The 17,514-nt window shown below is 46.2% G+C and overlaps 1 protein-coding gene across 1 annotated transcript in view; it reads left to right on the plus strand.

The window, feature by feature from the left end:
• The window catches only part of LOC137426625 (putative ATP-dependent RNA helicase DDX4), a 101,034-nt gene that overhangs the window by 37,182 nt on the left and 46,338 nt on the right, over positions 1-17,514 (plus strand). Inside the window, exons 6-8 of the mRNA XM_068115331.2 lie at positions 4-99; positions 369-494; positions 11,310-11,429. Coding sequence (XP_067971432.1) covers positions 4-99; positions 369-494; positions 11,310-11,429 — 342 coding nt within the window. The remainder of the gene's footprint in view (positions 1-3; positions 100-368; positions 495-11,309; positions 11,430-17,514) is intronic.

Here is a 17,514-nt window from a genome sequence, read left to right on the forward strand (position 1 = left end):
CAGGTAATTTGAGTGCTGGGAGAGGCGGTCTGGCCAGTGGCAGATTTCCATCCCAAGGCCGTGTAAAATGGTGTCCAGAACAAGGAAATGATGCCACTGGTAAGGAAGAACCTGATTGATGTTCATATTTTTATGTGATGAATGAGTCACGCACATACCTAAGACTTGTGTACCCAATTCAACATTTCCTTGTGGATCAGTTTCATTTGTGTTGGACAGGCCTGGCACGAGGAAGAACAGAGTGTGGTACTGTGGCATGTGGTGCCACAATGTTTCATTCCACAATTTGAAGCTTCATCATCGACGAGCACAAATGTTCTTTATGCATGTTGTTTTGTTCATTGTTTGCAATGTTTTGTGCACCACAGATGATGCAGGTGTTGGAACTGGTGGACGATGGACACGGGAGAGGCAAGGTCGAGGAGGATTCCCTCGCCGAGGTCAGGAAGGTGGCCATTCAGAATTTGAGAAAGACTATTCGAGCAGGGGAGCAGGTATGGGTTTGTCTTGCCTTGGAAGTATGTTCTGCAGTGGTTATTGATGGCTTGCCTGAATGCAAAGCTGGAAGTCCATGTGGGTTGACCAAGTGGGCCGGAAATCCTTGTGGTTGGAGCAAATGGGCCGGAAGTCCTTGTGGTTTGACGAAGCGGGCCGGAAATTATTGTGGTTAGATCGAGCGGGCTGGGAATTCTTGTTAGATCGGGCTGGCAGGATATTATTTTGGTTGCATTGAGCGGGCCGGAAATTCTTTTGGTTTGTAGAACGAGCGGGCCAGAAACAACTTTGGTTGAACGATTGAGTGGGCTTGAAATTATTGTGGTTAGATTGAGTGGGCCAGAAATCTTTGTGGTTAGGCCGATTACAGAGGTGATTAATTTGAGAATGTTTGGATTTTTACTTGAACGTTTGTACTCTTGCCTAGTATGTTCAAGTATTATGGAAATAGAGTACAATAAATTTTTTCGACTGTGATATAAAATTCTGAGTACAAGTCGTTTATTCGATAAACATCCATAGTAGTGGCCAAAAATATTGGCACCCTTGCACTTTTTTCAAATACCCCAATTTTCTCCAAAAATGAAGTTTAAATTGACAAAAGTATTTGGTCTCCACAATTCTTTATTTCACTGTTAATATTGCAGAACCTTTGTTTTTGATTCAGAACTTAATATATCCTTTTAAATCAGAAAATAAAAAGAAATTGCATTGACAAAATTATTGACGCCCATGACTTAATATTTGGCAGCACTTGAATGTGTGCACGGCATCATGAAAAGCCTTTGGACCAAATAACTGCAGTCAAGCGCTTCCTATAGCCATGAATGAGCTACCAACACTCTACTGGCAGTTTGGCCCACTCTTGTTGTGCAAACTGCTCCAGTTCTCCCAGATTTGAAGGGTGCCTACTCCCAATTGCTGTTTAATGGGATATAGATGTGGACTCATTGCTGGCCACTTCAGAACAGTCCAGGGTTTCGTCTTGAACTGTTCCTGGGTGCTTTTTGAAGTGTTTGGGGTCATTGTCCTGCTGCAAGACCCATGACCTTCGACGGAGACCCAGCATTCTGACACTGGGTTGAACATTGCGCTCCAGAATACCTTTGTTATCTCCTGATTTCATGATGCCATGCACACATTCAAGGTACCCAGTGCTAGAGGCAGCACAGCAACCCCAAAACATCACTGAACCTCCTCCATGTTTGACTGTAGGGAAGGTGGTCTTTTCTTTGAAGGCTTCATTTTGTTTTCTGTAAAAATAGAGATTATGTGCTTTATCAAAAAGCTCTAATTTGGTCAAATCTGTCCAGAGGACATTCTCCCAGAAGGATTTTGGCTTGTTCAGGTGTGTTTTGGAAAACTCCAGTCCTTATGTCTCTGTCTCTCTCTCAGCATTGGGGTCCTCCTGGGGCTCCTTACCATAGAAGAACCCCCTTTCATTGAGTTGGTGACGGATGGTGCAAGTTGAAACTGTCATACCTCTTGTCTGAAGTTCAGCTTTAATCTGTTTGGCAGTTGATCAAGGTGCTTTCTCCACCATTTGAACAATCCTTCGCTGCAATCTTCGATCAAGTTTTCTCTTGTGGCCACGTCCAGGGAGGTTGGCTACAGTGCCATGGACCTTAAACTTCCTGATAACATTGCATACGTTGGACACAGGAACATCAAGATCTCTGGAGATGGACTTGTAGTCTTGAGATTGTCCATGCTTGGCTACAATTTTGTGTTTGACCTCAGACAATTGTCTGGTTTTCTTTGTTTTCTCCATGCTCATTGAGGTACACACAGTGACACAAAACAGCAGAATGACTCCTTTTTTAAATCTTCAAACTGGTTGAATGAGTTATTTTTTTATTGCAGGCACTTGCAACTCACCCTAGGTGAGTTCAAGTCAAAAGTGTAGGAGAATCACTCGCTTGAAATCTATTTATTTCTCACAACTTCTAAAAGGTGCCAATAATATTGTCTGGCCCATTTTAGGATTTCTGTATGGAATAAGCTAAGATTTAATAAATTGTTTCAGCTGATTTATGTTTTGTTCAACAGCAAACCAAGGAAATATAAATATGTGGATACCAAAAGATTTTTTATAATTTCAACAATTTTTTGGAAGAAATGGTGCATTATTTGAAAAAAGTGCAAGGGTGCCAATATTTTTGGCCACGGCTATATAAAATGTTGTGGATCTCGACGCCGGCCTTCTCCCCTTACCAAGGGGGGATTAGTCCACTTGTCTTTGACTGGCCTGGCGGGACCCGGGACCTATGACGTCCTTCCTGGACAGCGTGAAATAGGGTATTAGGACTAGAATCTCTATTTCATAATTACTCGCGCTGCCCTGAAACGAGGAAATAAGCCCCGCACGAACCACGCGTGTTGAGGCGCCGAGCGGGGCGTACATGCGATCCGTGCCGTTTATATGGTGAACCCGGTTCTAGCGATCTTATTCGTGCCGCGCTTTGTCAATGGATAAATCATAGAAGCGGTCGAATTGGAAAAAGGAAGAACAGGTTTTATTTACACTATTCACAATGGTTCAGAGAGGAAGGGGACACAGTGCAGCCTTATACAGTCTTAACTTAATGCCCAGGACAAACAGGCCCGTTACACACACACACTCACACGGGGCTTGCAGCGGCAGGATGATGGTCCGCTTCCAGGGATGGCTCCCGTGCAGCTCCCTCTGGTCTCCGGCTCGTCCCGTGAAGATGGTAAGAAGAGAAGACAGGAGCTCTCCGCGTGTCGTCTTGTACGCACAGGGTTATTACGGGGAGAACGGTAGGGTGTGGGCTCTGGCGTTTAATCACTGGCAGGTTATTACCGCGTCTACTCGCGTGGCTGAAGTCGGCGTTATTCGCCACCGGCGCGTCTGGCTGCAGCCGTGTACTCAACGCCTCTTCTTCCTCTCCTCTGGCGCGTACTTTATACTATGGCGAGATACAGTGCAATGCCTCCAAACGTTTATCGCACGACGTTCTCTCCACACAAGTCCTTTCTCCCAACAAGTCCTTTATCTCTCTCCACTTGCGAGTCAGTCCTCTGGGTTCTCCAGCACTCGTCCTTCTCTCTGCCAGTCCTTAAAGTCCTGTTCAAGGGCTTTGTGCACCGACTTATATAGGCACGCCCCGCGAACCTTCTAGAACTCACCAGACGTGCCTCCATGCCCTCTCATGCCATGCCGTTAGAGCCCTGGTTGGCTGGTGGCTCTTACCGTCATCACCTCTGACTCTCTGCCTTGACGCCGCCCCCACCCCGACCTCGCGCTCCTCCTTCTCAGGCCTACCTCGTGTTACTCGACTAGTGAGCGAGCAAAGGGCAGCAAATGCTGCGGGCAGCCAAAGCGTAATAAACTGAGCGGGTCAGCCAAATGGGGCGTGGGATCAATTACGCCCATAGAGGTGGAATTGGAGGGTGGACGTAAAAATGAGCGGGACCTAATCTCTTGTCTTTCCACAACGCAGATATTAATAGGGGAAATGGCCTATAATTACACATACTATGACATAACTAATACTACAAGTGGGCCTATGTGTTGCTCGTGGAACTAACTATGGGGGGAAACCCTTTAACCTTTAATGATCAATATGTGCCAATCTCAAAACCGTAGCAATATGTAGCGGGCCACATGAAAAGGGGGCTTTTGGGTGTTCCTTGGCTAAACTGACTTTTCATCATTTTCTGACCACCCGTAAGCCCCCTTTTTACGTGGCGCGCCACATATATTACTTGGTTGAAGTGGAGCATCGACTCAGATTTCCATTCTGTCGGTGTATACTTTTTTTTTTTTTTTTAATCGCCAGCCCGACTGATATCCCCCGCCACAAAGCCTTCAAGGCCACTCGAGGTGGGGGCTACAATTCATGAGGGGTGAATGGTTTTCAACCTGAGTTGTCCTATATATGCTGCCCATGCCGTACGACATTTATGAGCAAATTTTCAAGAACAAATGTCACAGGATCTGGGATTTTCTTTTGTTATCCTGCGTGCAAAGCAGGGTTAATCATTTGGTTCACTCTGTCTACAGATGTCAGTTTATGATCGAGGAACAACTTGATTTCAATTTGATGTTGTATTTTGAGCACTAATCTGGTGGAACATGAACTTGCAGTTTGGTAGTTGTATGGAATCTCTTCCCGATCGCACATGTGCACATATGAGTGAGATAATTATCTTTACTCTGTCAGTCAAACAAAATTGAAAGACCTTCCAAACAGGAATTTTTCTGTTTTAGGGATCTTGCAAAGGACACAAATGCGCATGAAGAACTAATATAAAGTTTTCAATAAGGTGGTGTAAAAGACACTTTTAGAAAGACTATTCGAGCAGGGGAGCAGGTATGGGTTTGTCTCACCTTGGAAGTACGTTCTGCAGTGGTTGCGCTGGTTATTGATGGCTTGGCGGAATGCAAAATCAGCTGGAAATCCTTGTTCAACCAAGCGGGCCGGAAATAAACGGTGGTGATCTTGTAGAAAAACGCTTTTTGTTTCCTAGTCCACAGCCTTTAAAGCCATTATTTTATTTTGTTGAATTATTTACTTTTGGACGTCCGGTCCCTCGAGCGACGAGGCTTGCTTCGATCTCCACGGCATCAAAATTTGAGTGTTTTCCCGTTCGTTTCTTTGTCAAGTTTCCGCTGGGTATATATATATATTTTTGGTTATTGTGTGTTTCGTTTTGGTTTTGTAGTTGTTGCAAATTTGTGTGCAATTAGTCGTTTTGTTTTGTTCGCACCTCGTGCGCCTCTTGCGGCCGGCCTGGTCTCTCCAGGTTCCCTCCCCCCCGTCAGTGTTTTGTGAATATGGGTTCTTTCCTTCATAGTATTTGCTTGTTTCTTTGATTTTCTTTTCTCCCCCCTACCTCTCATGAACATCTTACCCTTTGTCCAGCGTTTTGAAAACAGAACAAACAAATAAACAAACAAAAAAAAATTCTATATTAATTCTTTCTCTCCCCCCGGACATGTGCTTGTTCGCTCTCCTCCTCGTCTCAACTTGTGCCCCGCCCCCTATATCTCGTTTTTCTTCCACCTCTGGTCCTGCTTTCTCAAATCCACGTTCTCACTTGGAGACTTCCCAGATTGTTTTTCATGGCTTTGTTTAAATATTATTTAAATATGTTTAAACCGCAGCCGTGATGCTGACGCCTCCCCCCCCCCCCCCCCAAGACTAAGAGGGTTGGCGTCAGGAAGGGCATCCGGCCATAAAAACATTGCCTCAAAAAGAGAACCATGACAATTAATTACAACTACATATGGGCAGGGTATAGCCCGAAGTGGAGATCGGTTTCTGAGGTTTGGGACATGGAATGTAGGGACAATGACAGGGAGATCAGGAGAAGTGGTGGAAGTATTGGTCAGAAGTAGAGTGGACATATGTTGTGTGCAAGAGACGAGATGGAAGGGAAGTCTTGTGAGAATGGTGAAGGGTAGGCAGGGACAGAAATACAAGTTTATGTGGCAAGGGTGCCTGGAGGGCGTGAATGGTGTTGGTGTCCTGTTTTCTGAGGAGTTTGTAGACAGTGTGGTGAGTGTGACTAGAGTGAGTGATAGGTTGATGATGGTGAAAATGATGATTGGAAAGCTCTTGGTGAACGTCATCTCGGGATATGCTCCGCAGGTTGGTCGAAGCGATGAAGAGAAGGACAAGTTCTGGTGTGCGATAGAGAACCTGATGGAAAACGTGAAAGATGAGGAAGTTGTTGTGGTAGGAGGAGACCTAAATGGACATGTGGGAAGGAGTATGGATGGTTTTGACGGAGTTCATGGGGGTTATGGATATGGTGTGAGAAATGGAGAAGGTGAAAGGATTTTGGAATTTGCTGATGGAGCTGATTTGTTGATTTGTAATACTCGGTTCCAGACAGAGGATAATAAGCTTGTTACATACACGTCAGGTGGGTCGACGACAACCGTTGACTACCTGATGGTGCGTAGGCGAGATCGGAGGCACCTCCGGGACACAAAGGTGATCCCGGGGGAGGAGGCTGTTTCACAGCACCACTTGGTTGTCTGCGACATCAGGGTGAAAGGTGCGAGGAGAGCTTGGCGGGTGACGTACCAACCGAGAATGAAGGTGTGGAGGTTGAAAGAGGTGACAGTAAGGGAGGCATTAAAAGAGAGGCTGAGTAGGGTCGAGGATGATGTGGTTGAGCTTGAAAGTGGTTGGATGTCAATGAAAGCTTGTCTGTTGGGAGCCGTTGGTGAAGTTTGTGGATGGACAAAAGGACCACCGAGGCACTCGGAAACATGGTGGTGGATGATGAAGTTGGAAAGAGGATTGACGAGAAGAGGATGAAGTTCAAGGAGTGGCAGAAGGCGAAGGGTACGGGAGCAGAAACAGCAGAGCATGAAAGTTATAAGGCAGCCAGGAAGGCTGCAAAGAAAGAGGTAGCAAAGGCGCAGGAGGCATGTAGGAATATGTTTGGAGAACGCTTGGATTCGGAGGAGGGTCAGAAAGCAGTATTCAGGATTGCAAAGCAGATAGCAAAAGAGAGGTGTGATGTGATGGGGGTGAGTTGCTTGAAGGATGAAGTGGGACAAATCGTTGTCGACTCAGATGGAATTAAAGGAAGATGGAAAAGATATATGGAAATGCTGTTGAATACAGAGAATGAATGGGATGGCAACATAGTTGAGGAAGCGATAAGAGCAAAAAAAAACCAAAATAAAAACACCTTTCGAGGCCATTTTTTCCCCGCAAGCGGGGGTTGGCCTTTTTCGAGGACCGTGGTTGTTGTTGTTTTTCGGTCCCCTTTTTGAAGCAATGTTTTACGGCCGGATGCCCTTCCTGCCGCCAACCCTTTTTGTCGCCTTTTACGACAAGCAGGGAATTACCAGTGAACTGGTTGGTACTCAATTAGCCGACCTCGGAAGGATGACAGGCTGAGTCAACCCCCCTGGCGTTAATTCAGCGATCGACCGGGATTCGAACCCAGGATCCTAGCATCCTAAGCTGGCACCCTAGACGCGAGTTCACTCATCAAGCGATAAAAGCAATGAAGGGTAGAAAAGCGGGAGGGCCGACGGGAGTTGTGTGAGATATGTTGAAGGCAGCAGGAAGATAGGGTGTGAAGAGAATGACAGAGATCTGTAATCTGGTGGTGAAAGAAGGCCGCATTCCAGTGGATTGGGAACTGAGTACCCTCGTCCCTCTATACAAGGGGAAAGGTGACCCTCTGGAGTGTGGCTCGTACAGAGCGATAAAGTTATTGGAGCATGGAATTAAGGTATTGGAAAGGGTGTTGGAGAGGAGGATAAGGAAGAAAGTGAAGATCGACGAAATGCAGTTTGGATTTATGCCAGGAAGAGGAACGACAGATGCGCTTTTCATTGTGAGGCAGTTGCAGGAGAAGTACCTGGAGAAGAGGAAGAAGTTTTCTTGGGTTTGTTGATCTGGAGAAATCATTCGATAGGGTTCCACGCAAAGTATTGACATGGGCATTGAGGAAGTTAGGAGTGGAGGAATGGTTGATCAGAGTAGTGATGGCAATGTACAAAAGAGCGCGCACAGCTGTAAGGACGAAGGACGGGAACAGTGGTGAGTTTGAGGTGAAGGTGGGAGTGCATCAGGGGTCGGTACTAAGTCCACTGCTATTTGTAGCTGTGATGGAGGTGCTGGCTCAGAACGTAAAGGAGGGTTTACCGTGGGAGTTGTTGTATGCAGATGAGCTGGTGTTGATTGTGGAAAGTATGGATGGACTGAAGGAAAAGATGAACAAGTGGAAGGAATGTATGGAGACAAAAGGTCTGAAGGTGAATATAGGAAAGACGAAGGTGATGGCAAGTGGTAAAGCATGTGGTGAGGTGGAAAGAACTGGGAAGTGGCCCTGTGCTGTGTGCAGGAAGGGTGTCGGAGTGAACTCAATTTAATGTACAATGTGTGCTGAGTGGGTTCATCAAAAATGTAGTTGTCTGAGAGGGTCATTAACCAGTGTGGCAGCTACATGCAAATGTAAGGTGTGCACTGAGGGAGCTGCAGATGGAGGAAATGTTGAGTTGGATCTTGGAGACGGCGTGAAGCTGGAAGGTGTGAAAACATTTTGCTACCTCGGAGACATGCCGAATGGAGAAGGTGGATCAGATTCGGCAACGGTTGCTAGAGTGAGATGTGCATGGAAGAAGTTTCGGGAACTGAGTGGCGTGCTGATGATGAGGGGAGTGTTGTTGAGGCTGAAGGGAAAGGTGTACGCTGCATGTGTGAGAAGTGTTATGATTTATGGGAGCGAGACATGGGTAATGAACGTCGAGCAGCAACGAAGGTTGGAAAGAGTGGAAATGCGAATGGTTCGACGGGTGTGCGGAGTATCGTTGAGAGGAAGACAAATGATGAATTGCGAAAGATGATGGGAATAGAGCTTGTGATTGATGCTGTGAAGAGGAACAGGTTGAGATGGTTTGGTCATGTGTTGAGGAAGGATGAAAGTGACTGGTTGAGAAGAGTGATGAAAATGAATGTAGAAGGAAGTAGAGGACGGGGAAGACCGAGAAAGACTTGGCTAAAGATGGTGGAAGAAGAAATGCCGGCAAGGGGGTTAACAAGGAGAGATGCAGAAAATAGGGCAAAATGGAGAAGATTGTCATGGGGACCGCAAGGCTAACCCCCGCTCTCGTAGGGAAAATGGCCTTTAAAATGCATGTTGTGTTGTTGTATTTACTTGATATGGAGCACAAATTGCCTTCTTGTCACTTCCAAAAACCTCCAGTTGCGCAGAACCTTTTATTTTTTTTTGTATACAAGATTGAGGCTCGTGAAAGAGCTGACATTAATCACACAAAAAGTCAAACCGACACATAAAACACAAAATAAGGGGAGCGGTAGACAAGATGGTGAGAGAGGGGGAAGGACACAAACACAACATTTGAGAGCAGGGCCATCAAGAGAACTGTAGGAGGGAGAGGGCTTGGGGGGAGGTGGGAGAGGTATAAAACGTATGGACACTGCAAGGACTTCCAGGAAAGAAGTTGGAATTTCAAAAAAGTGTATCTGGGGTGAATTAGCGGGGGTAGAAAAGATCAAGGTTTTGGATGGGGGAAGATAAGAGATTGTGGTGAATAGCTGCTTTAAAGACCTGGAGGGAGGAGTGGGATTGAAGAGAGTGAGTGAGGGAGTTTGTTCCAGAGGTGGGAGAAAAGAGGAATGAAAGAGTGAAGGTGAGCAGAGAGCCGAGATTTCGGCAGTTTAACCATAAGAGGGTTGCTGGAGGATCTTGTGCGACCTGTCGGAATATTTGGGGGACAGAGCACAGACAGGGCTGGGGGAGCTAGGCCAGAGAGGAGTCGGCAGAATACAGAAAGACCAACCTGCCTCCGGTGAGTGAGTGAGTGAGTGAAAGGCCCTCGGAGTTATCTTCATCGTAGAAGATGCCAATGATTCTGAAAGCTTTGGTTTCAACAGTAGTCAGGTTCACTTTGTTTTTTTTATTCAAAATCATGGTAGATGAGCAAACCTATACATTTTTGGAAACGTTATTACATGGAAAATCTGAAAATCCACGTTTACATTTGCCAATTCCGACCAATTCGATTCGACCAATCGACCAATTCCATTTGACCAATTCGACCATTCGACCAATCGCTTCGATCGACCATTCGACCATTTCGATTCGATCGACCATTCGACCAATTCGATTTGCCAATCAATTTGACCGACCTTTGCTTGTGTGGAACGGACTGTGAAAACGATGCGGACTATATTGTCGGATACGACACACAGGACAGTGATGATGAACTCTAAATGGCATATTCTGTAATCGTGTATGTTTGATGCCATTGACTGCCTGTGTATATTTTGCCATTGACTGCCTGTGTAGATGTGAAGTTATACTGACTGCATGTGTATATATGATTTTGCTGACTGCCTGTGTATGTTTGGTGATATGAATTATTGTGACACATTTTGATGTTATTAACTGCCTGTACAAAATGATAACATGTATTTGATTATGCAACTTATCGCGAATATAAAGACAGTATTTTGCAATTCAAAACCTTTGATTCGTGTCTTACCATTCCCCATAGCACTAATTTGATACTTTCATTGGATTCCTTGTCCCTGAAAATATAGGTTTAGTATATTTTTAAAAGTTTTTAGGGTAATTAGAGGCAGAAATAGAACAAAATATGTATTTTACAGTGGCCATTTTGAAAATCCAAAATGCCCGCCATACAGATATCTCTCCAAATGTAAACATTGATTTTTAGTTTCCTTATGCTATAACCTTTCCAAAAATGTATAGGTTTGCTAATCTACCATGATTTTGAACGAAATGTAATTTATTGACATAGTGAACCTGACTACAGCGTGAAGCCGAGCTTGGTGTGAGGCAGGAGCACCGGCCCAGAGGAGGGAACAGTATTCCATTGAGCTGCGGATGAAAGCTGTGTATGTGGTGAGGATCTCAGGTGTGCCAAGGAAGGACTTCACACGACGGAGGATGCCCAGTCGGCGACTGGCTTTGGCGGCCAGCTTTGAAATGTGGTTTCCCCAATAAAGATCATGGCAGATCGTGAGATCTAAAAGCTTGAGCGACAGAACTTCTTGGATAGGATTGTTCAGAAAGTAGATGGGAGGGTTTTCTTTTCGGAAAACTTGGACAAAATTTTACACCATCTTTACCAATGTGCAGCTCACGCTCTCGGCGTTGGCGTATATCAAGATTCAGATAAAATGGTGGATTATAGGAAATATAGATTGTGCTCGGAAACGCAAAGAAAGGGTTTTAAAAGACCCTTTCCATGTAATTTTTTCTTCTCAAGATTGCACAGGTGTTAAGGCGTTCTATGAACCCTCCAGTATATTCTGTTTACATTGCAGGTGGTACAGGCCATAGGGCAGGAGCAACAAGGTGGGCTCCACGGGACCAATCCCATGGTTCAAATTTTGGCCGAGGGAGTTCGCGCTTCGATGGCACATCTGACGTGGATTCATCTGCAGGTAAGGTCCTGTTTGTCACTAAAGATGAGAGATTTCACACAGTCTCTCATGGGTGATGCTTTCTTTGTTCAACATTTTCTTGCAATTTTTCTTTTTGCAGTACCCATGTCACAATTTTATTTTCCCAACAAATGCTTCCTTGTCCATCCTGCCAGTGTTTGGCACGTCTACGTATCTGAGCTTTCCTCATTTGTTATTCGAGGTTTCGTGGCGGTTGAACCCCCCCCCCCCTCCCCCCCATCCCAATGCAAGTCTCTCTCTCATTCTTTCTCTCTCTCTCTATCCCTTTCTCTGTTTCTCTCACTATCTCTGTTCCTCGCTAACTATGTCGTGGCCCTGACTTTGTGAAGTCTGGGGTTCACCATCCTGGAAGTGGGGGATCTGTGTGTCGCTGTGTCGCTCTTGGGAGATCAATCGGCTGTCTTCATACTGCAGGTTTGTTTGAGAGAACTGTTTGGGGCGACACAACAACATCAGCCATGAACCGTGCCGCATTCTGGGCTTTATACTTTCCACACAGGGCATTCACGGCTTCCAAGCAAGCACAGTCCATGCGAGCAACTTCCGATATGTGCAGCCTTTCCCCGCCGTTGTGCATCCAGAAAGAAGGAGCGGTACTTGCGATGTAGTTGGTGGAAAGTAGCATCATCATGAGTAGGTTTTTCAACGTAGCCCCGCCGCCCCTCCCGGGCGAAGCATGCCCCGGAGCCCTCACCTGCCAATGCTCCTCTGTACTGTGCGTATATTAAGCGACTCTGCTTAGTTTACTGGACAGTATGTAGCGCATGTTGAATGATCCGGCTTTCAGGCTCCTTGCATTTGGTGTTTTTGAAAGGGCGTTTCAGGTGACAAATGTAGAGGTTCAAGAAATAAGTCTGCTGATCTGGAGGATTCTTGCTAATACATTCTTCTTAGCTCTTACACGAGCCTCGACTTGGTAGACAAAAAGAAAAAAATGAATTCTTACCAAGATCGGATTCAATTGTCGGTGCGAGTTTGGATGGAGCTTAATTGTCAATAATGAACGCGTGAAGAGTCGGATGATTAGATGGATTGAAGGTGAGAATAAAGAATTGAATTGAACAGAAGAATTGCAAGTGAGAGAATAGACCGATTGAAACGATGGATTGAGAACATGGACCAAATGTAGATTGAAAGATTGCTGGAATGGTCTGAGTTGGATTGAAGGAATGATTGTTAAAACTAACCAAATGGGGATTTAAAGAAAGAGTTAGTTGAAAATTTGGAGACATCATACTGGGAGTAAATAGACTAAACTACCTGCAACACATGTTACCATTCCCAAACCCCGAGGGCCGAGACAATCAAAGGTCTCCCTTTACATCGACTAAGAAATAATTAGCTCGGGATTCCTATCGTGTACATGGATGCGCTCCCCCCAGAGGTACATTTTCCAAAACCACAACAATATAAATGTGCACTGAACTTTAAAGGCCTGGCATTCTGAGGTTATTCTAAGGTGGTGGTGGTATGTATGCCTGTGGCTGCTTGGCTGCATCACTTTCTGGAGGTGCGACTGTGCCGTTGATGCAACGCCCCCTTCGCCAGTAAGCTCTTACTCATTTTGACGACCTCGGAAGGATGACAGGCTGTGTCAACTAGACCCGGTGTTATTTCAATGGCACAAAGGGCTCAGGCTCAAGGCTATTCCTTCAAGCCACCTTAACCGTTAAGTAGACAAAAGGCCATTCCAAGGTGATTGGCGTTTATGTACAACTTTGTGGCTGCGTGCTTCTTTTCTCATTTTTACTCTGGATTTGAATCCCAAGAGTATGATTTGATGGAATTGGCCAAAGAATGAGCAGTTGTTGTCCCCCATCGCACCGCGGAGCGAAAGGGGGACTATGGTTTTACCCTCCGTCCGTGCGTGCTTCCGTCCGTGCGTACGTGCACTGCAATATCTTTATAAAAGTAAGCGAAGGACCGAATTCTCATTTGGTGTGTGGGTGCAACTATGCATATGGAAGAACGCTATTGAAAATTAGGTCGCCACGTCAAAATCCAAGATGGCCGTGACCAAATCTAAACCTTGTGAGCGCGATATCTTAAAGTAAATGTCTGAACCTTGTGAGCGGAATATCTTGAAAAATAAATGAACTACTAACTTCTAATCCGGTGTGTGGGTGTATCGAGGCATAAGGAAGAACTCTATTAAAAATTGGGGCGCCACGTCAAAATCCAAGATTCCAATAATTCTGAAAGCTTTGGTTTCAACAGCGTGAAGCCGAGCTAGGTGTGAGGCAGGAGCACTGGCCCATAGGTGAGAACAGTATTCCATTGAGCTGCGGATGAAAGCCTTGTATGTGGTGAGGAGCTCAGGTGTGCCGAGGAAGGACTTCGCACGACGGAGGATGCCCAGTCGGCGACTGGCTTTGGAGGCCAGCTTGGAAATGTGGTTTTCCCAAGAAAGATCATGGCAGATAGTGAGACCCAAAAGCTTGAGCGACAGAACGTCTTGGAGAGGATTGTTGAAAAAGTAGATGGGAGGGTTGTCCAGTCGATCTTTTCGGAGAGACATAGTAAGAGTGTAAGATTTGTCAGGATTGAAAGACATGTTCCACTTGTTTGACCAGTCTGTGATTTTGTCCAAGTCTTCAGAGAGTGAGGAGGCTGCAGACTGCCGATCTGAGGGAAGAGGAATGGAGCGGCAGAGAGTGGAGTCATCAGCAAAGAGATAGAGAGGATTTTCCAGAGAGTCGGAGAGATCATTGATAAAGACCAGAAAAGCACAGGGCCCAGAACACTGCCTTGGGGAACTCCAGCCTGAACAGGAAGGGGAGATGAGAGAAATCCATTCAGGGCCACACGTTGACTACGACCAGAGAGGAAGTCCGCAAGCCATGCATGGAGATTTCCATGGATACCATAGGAGGAGAGTTTGGTGAGCAGAGCTGGGTGCCAGACCGTATCAAAGGCACGTGATATGTCAAGGGACACAGCTCTGATTTCCTATTTGGCATTGAGGACCTCCATCCATTGTTGAGACAGCAGAAGCAGCATGTCCAGAGTAGAGTGACCTGGCCTGAAACCAAATTGATGATCAGAGATCAAGCCATTGGAGAAGAGGAAAGATTTCATATCCGAAGCAATGATGGATTCCATGACTTTGCTGATAATTGGGAGCAGACTGATTGGTCTGTAGTTGCAAGGATCTGTTTTTGCACCTTTTTTGTGTAAAGTGGTAATGTTTGCTGATTTCCAGGATGCTGGCAGATGACCTTGAGCAAAAGAGAGGGTGAAAAGAACAGAGAGGGGGTGAGACAGAGCGGCAGAGCAGGATTTTAGGACCCGTGGGCTGATGCCGTCTGTTCCAGTTGCAGAATCAGAGTCGAGGTTAGACAAAAACTCCACCACCTTGTCAGGAGAGAAGGACACAGAGTCCAGGAGCAGTTGGGTTCGACTGGGAAAGGTGGGAACAGAGAGATGGGTTTGGGACTAAAGATTTTGAGGCAAACACAGAGTTGAGGCATTCGGCTTTGTCACGTGCGATGTCAACTGTGTGGCCATTTGAGGTAAGGGAGGGGATGGAGGGGGAACAAACACCAGAAACGGATTTGACCAGACGCCACCAGGATTTGGAGGAAGGAGACAGGTTTGAGAGTTCATTCTTGAGTGTGGAGAGATGGTGCTTCCTGGCACTCCTGAGGGTAGACACACTTGTTCCGAGCTTGGTGGAAGGAACTGAGATTGCCTTCAGTAGGATTAGCCTTCCAAGAGGCAAAGGCAAGTTGTTTCAGGGTAACTGCCTCACCACAAGATTCAGTGTACCATGGACGGGAGGAAGGGTAAGACAACTGAAGACGAAATGGGATAAATCTGTGCATGAGAGAGAGCAGTTTGCTTTGGAAGAATTCCCAGGAAGAATTGATGTCAGAGGCAGTGGAGATGGGAGACCAATCCAGACGATTGATGGCTGCTTGAAGACCGTCCCAGTCGGCCTGAGTGAAATGCCAGACTCGTCGACGCTGAGGAGGCTCTCTGAGAATGGCCAGAGAGATGTCCACTTTGACAAGCACATGATCAGAAGAACCGATTGGAGCAGAAGAAGAGCAGCAGACATTAGCAGGGAAGTTTGTCATAACCAAGTCTCGAAGAGAAGATACTCCATTGGCTGAGATCCGGGTCGGGAAATTGACAGATTGTGTCAATCCCAGTGAGTCACAGAAGTCCTTTGCTGAGGTGCCATGACTGGTGAGAGAGGAACCCACACCCAACCAGCTGGCATGATGACAGTTGAAGTCACCACATATGAGGAAGAGAGAGAGTTGGGATGAGTGGATAGAAGTTGGTCCATGTTGTCAGATAGTGAAATGTAAATGGAGTCGTCACTGTTTGGAGGACGGTACAGAACACATATGAACAAAAGGTGGGAGCGGAGAGGAAGCCGTAACCAGAGGTACTCTTGGGGGTGAGGAGGAGAGAGGGCAGTGCAAGGAGAGTGAGGAACAGAGTTTTTGATAAAGATAACCACCCCACCACCAGGACGAGGTTCAGGTCTATCATACCGGAGGAGGGAGTATCCAGGAAGAGATATTAAGGAATCGGAGACATCTTGAAGGAGGAAAGTCTCTGTTAAGCAGATCACGTCTGGATTGTCAGAAGCAACCTGTATGGAGAGATCAGTCAGGTTTGAGCGAAGGCCCCGGATGTTTGAGGTCCATACCGTTAATGAAGAGAGAGGGGGAGCATCGGGTACAGGACAGGGGAGGGTAGGAGCAGGGTAAGATGAAGGATGAGAGGGGGAGGTAGGAAGCGCAGTTGATAGTGTGTCAGAGATTACAGAAGAGTTCCAAGAAAGGGAAGGATGAGGAGGATGAAAGGTTTGATGGTGAAGGGATGAGGCACAGTGAGGGGTTGTTTGAGGGGGGGGGGGGGGGGGCAGAGGAAGGTAGAAGGTTGGGGGGGGGGTGGAGGTATGAGATAGAAGGGAGATGAAGTGGGGAGGAGGCAGCTTTGAGGAGGAGGGGGAGGAGGGAGAATTGGAGAGGAATGGTATGGGGGGAGATTTGAAAGGGAGGGGTTGGGGGGGAGTTTTGAAGGGGAGGAGTGAGAGGGGAGTTTAGGAGGGCAGGGGCAAGGGGGGAGTTTAGGAGTGGAGGGGCAAGGGGGGAGTTTAGGAGTGGAGGGGCAAGGGGGGAGTTTAGGAGTGAAGGGGGGAGTTTAGGAGTGTCGGTGCAAGGGGGGGGGGGGGGGGGATTTGGAGGCGAGGGGCAAGAGGGGAGTTTCGAAAGTGGATGATTAATGAAAGACGAACATTGATAACAAATTGGGTTTGTTGTGATTTTCAAGTTAGCAATCCGATTCATAACGATGGAGGAGGGGTGGAATGAATGTGAATTTAGACCATGTTGTGAGGGAGACATATAAGAGATTGAATTTCTTTTTTTTGACGTGGAATGAGTTGGAGAGGAAATTGAGAAAAGCCTTTTAAACAGGAAGAAAAACAGCGTGTTGTAATATACCACTGAATAAAACACTGAAGGGGAAAGGTTAAACATATTTATATAATATTGAAACAGAACCGTAAACAATCTTATATGCACAAAATACCAACGGGGGGGAGAGCCAAGAGGGACCACCACGAGTCACGTGAACAGGGCAAAAGGTGGATGGCAAGAAGATAATGGGGGCAGGGCGAACAGCACACCTGGACAGAAAGTACAGGATGAGACAACAGCACACGTGGAGAAAGGAAAATAAATGTTTTTGGTTATTGTTATTATTTTTACTTTTTTTTGGGGGGGGGGGGGGTGGGGATTTAAAACGTTAGACAAAGAGTATTATGTTCGGGGTAGAAGGGAGAAAACTAAGAGCCAAGCAAAACATGATGTCGGGGACTTAAGTTAACAAACACCTACGGGGGTACAAGTCCGCACACGAGGAGCAGAACACGATTAATTAATTACGAGTTACAGGAAATTCAAACCAAAAGTAACTATAAACAAACAATAACGCATCAACGATAAAATAACGAGTTGAAATTTGACAAACACACGTATGAAAAAATAACTGCTTTGGATGCCCGGAGAGAACCAGCCCTCAAGGTCGGAAGCTTCAACAACTC

This window comes from Myxine glutinosa, chromosome 5, assembly GCF_964187855.1.
Source record: "Myxine glutinosa chromosome 5, kmMyxGlut1.1, whole genome shotgun sequence".
Classification (NCBI taxonomy): Eukaryota; Metazoa; Chordata; class Myxini; order Myxiniformes; family Myxinidae; genus Myxine; species Myxine glutinosa.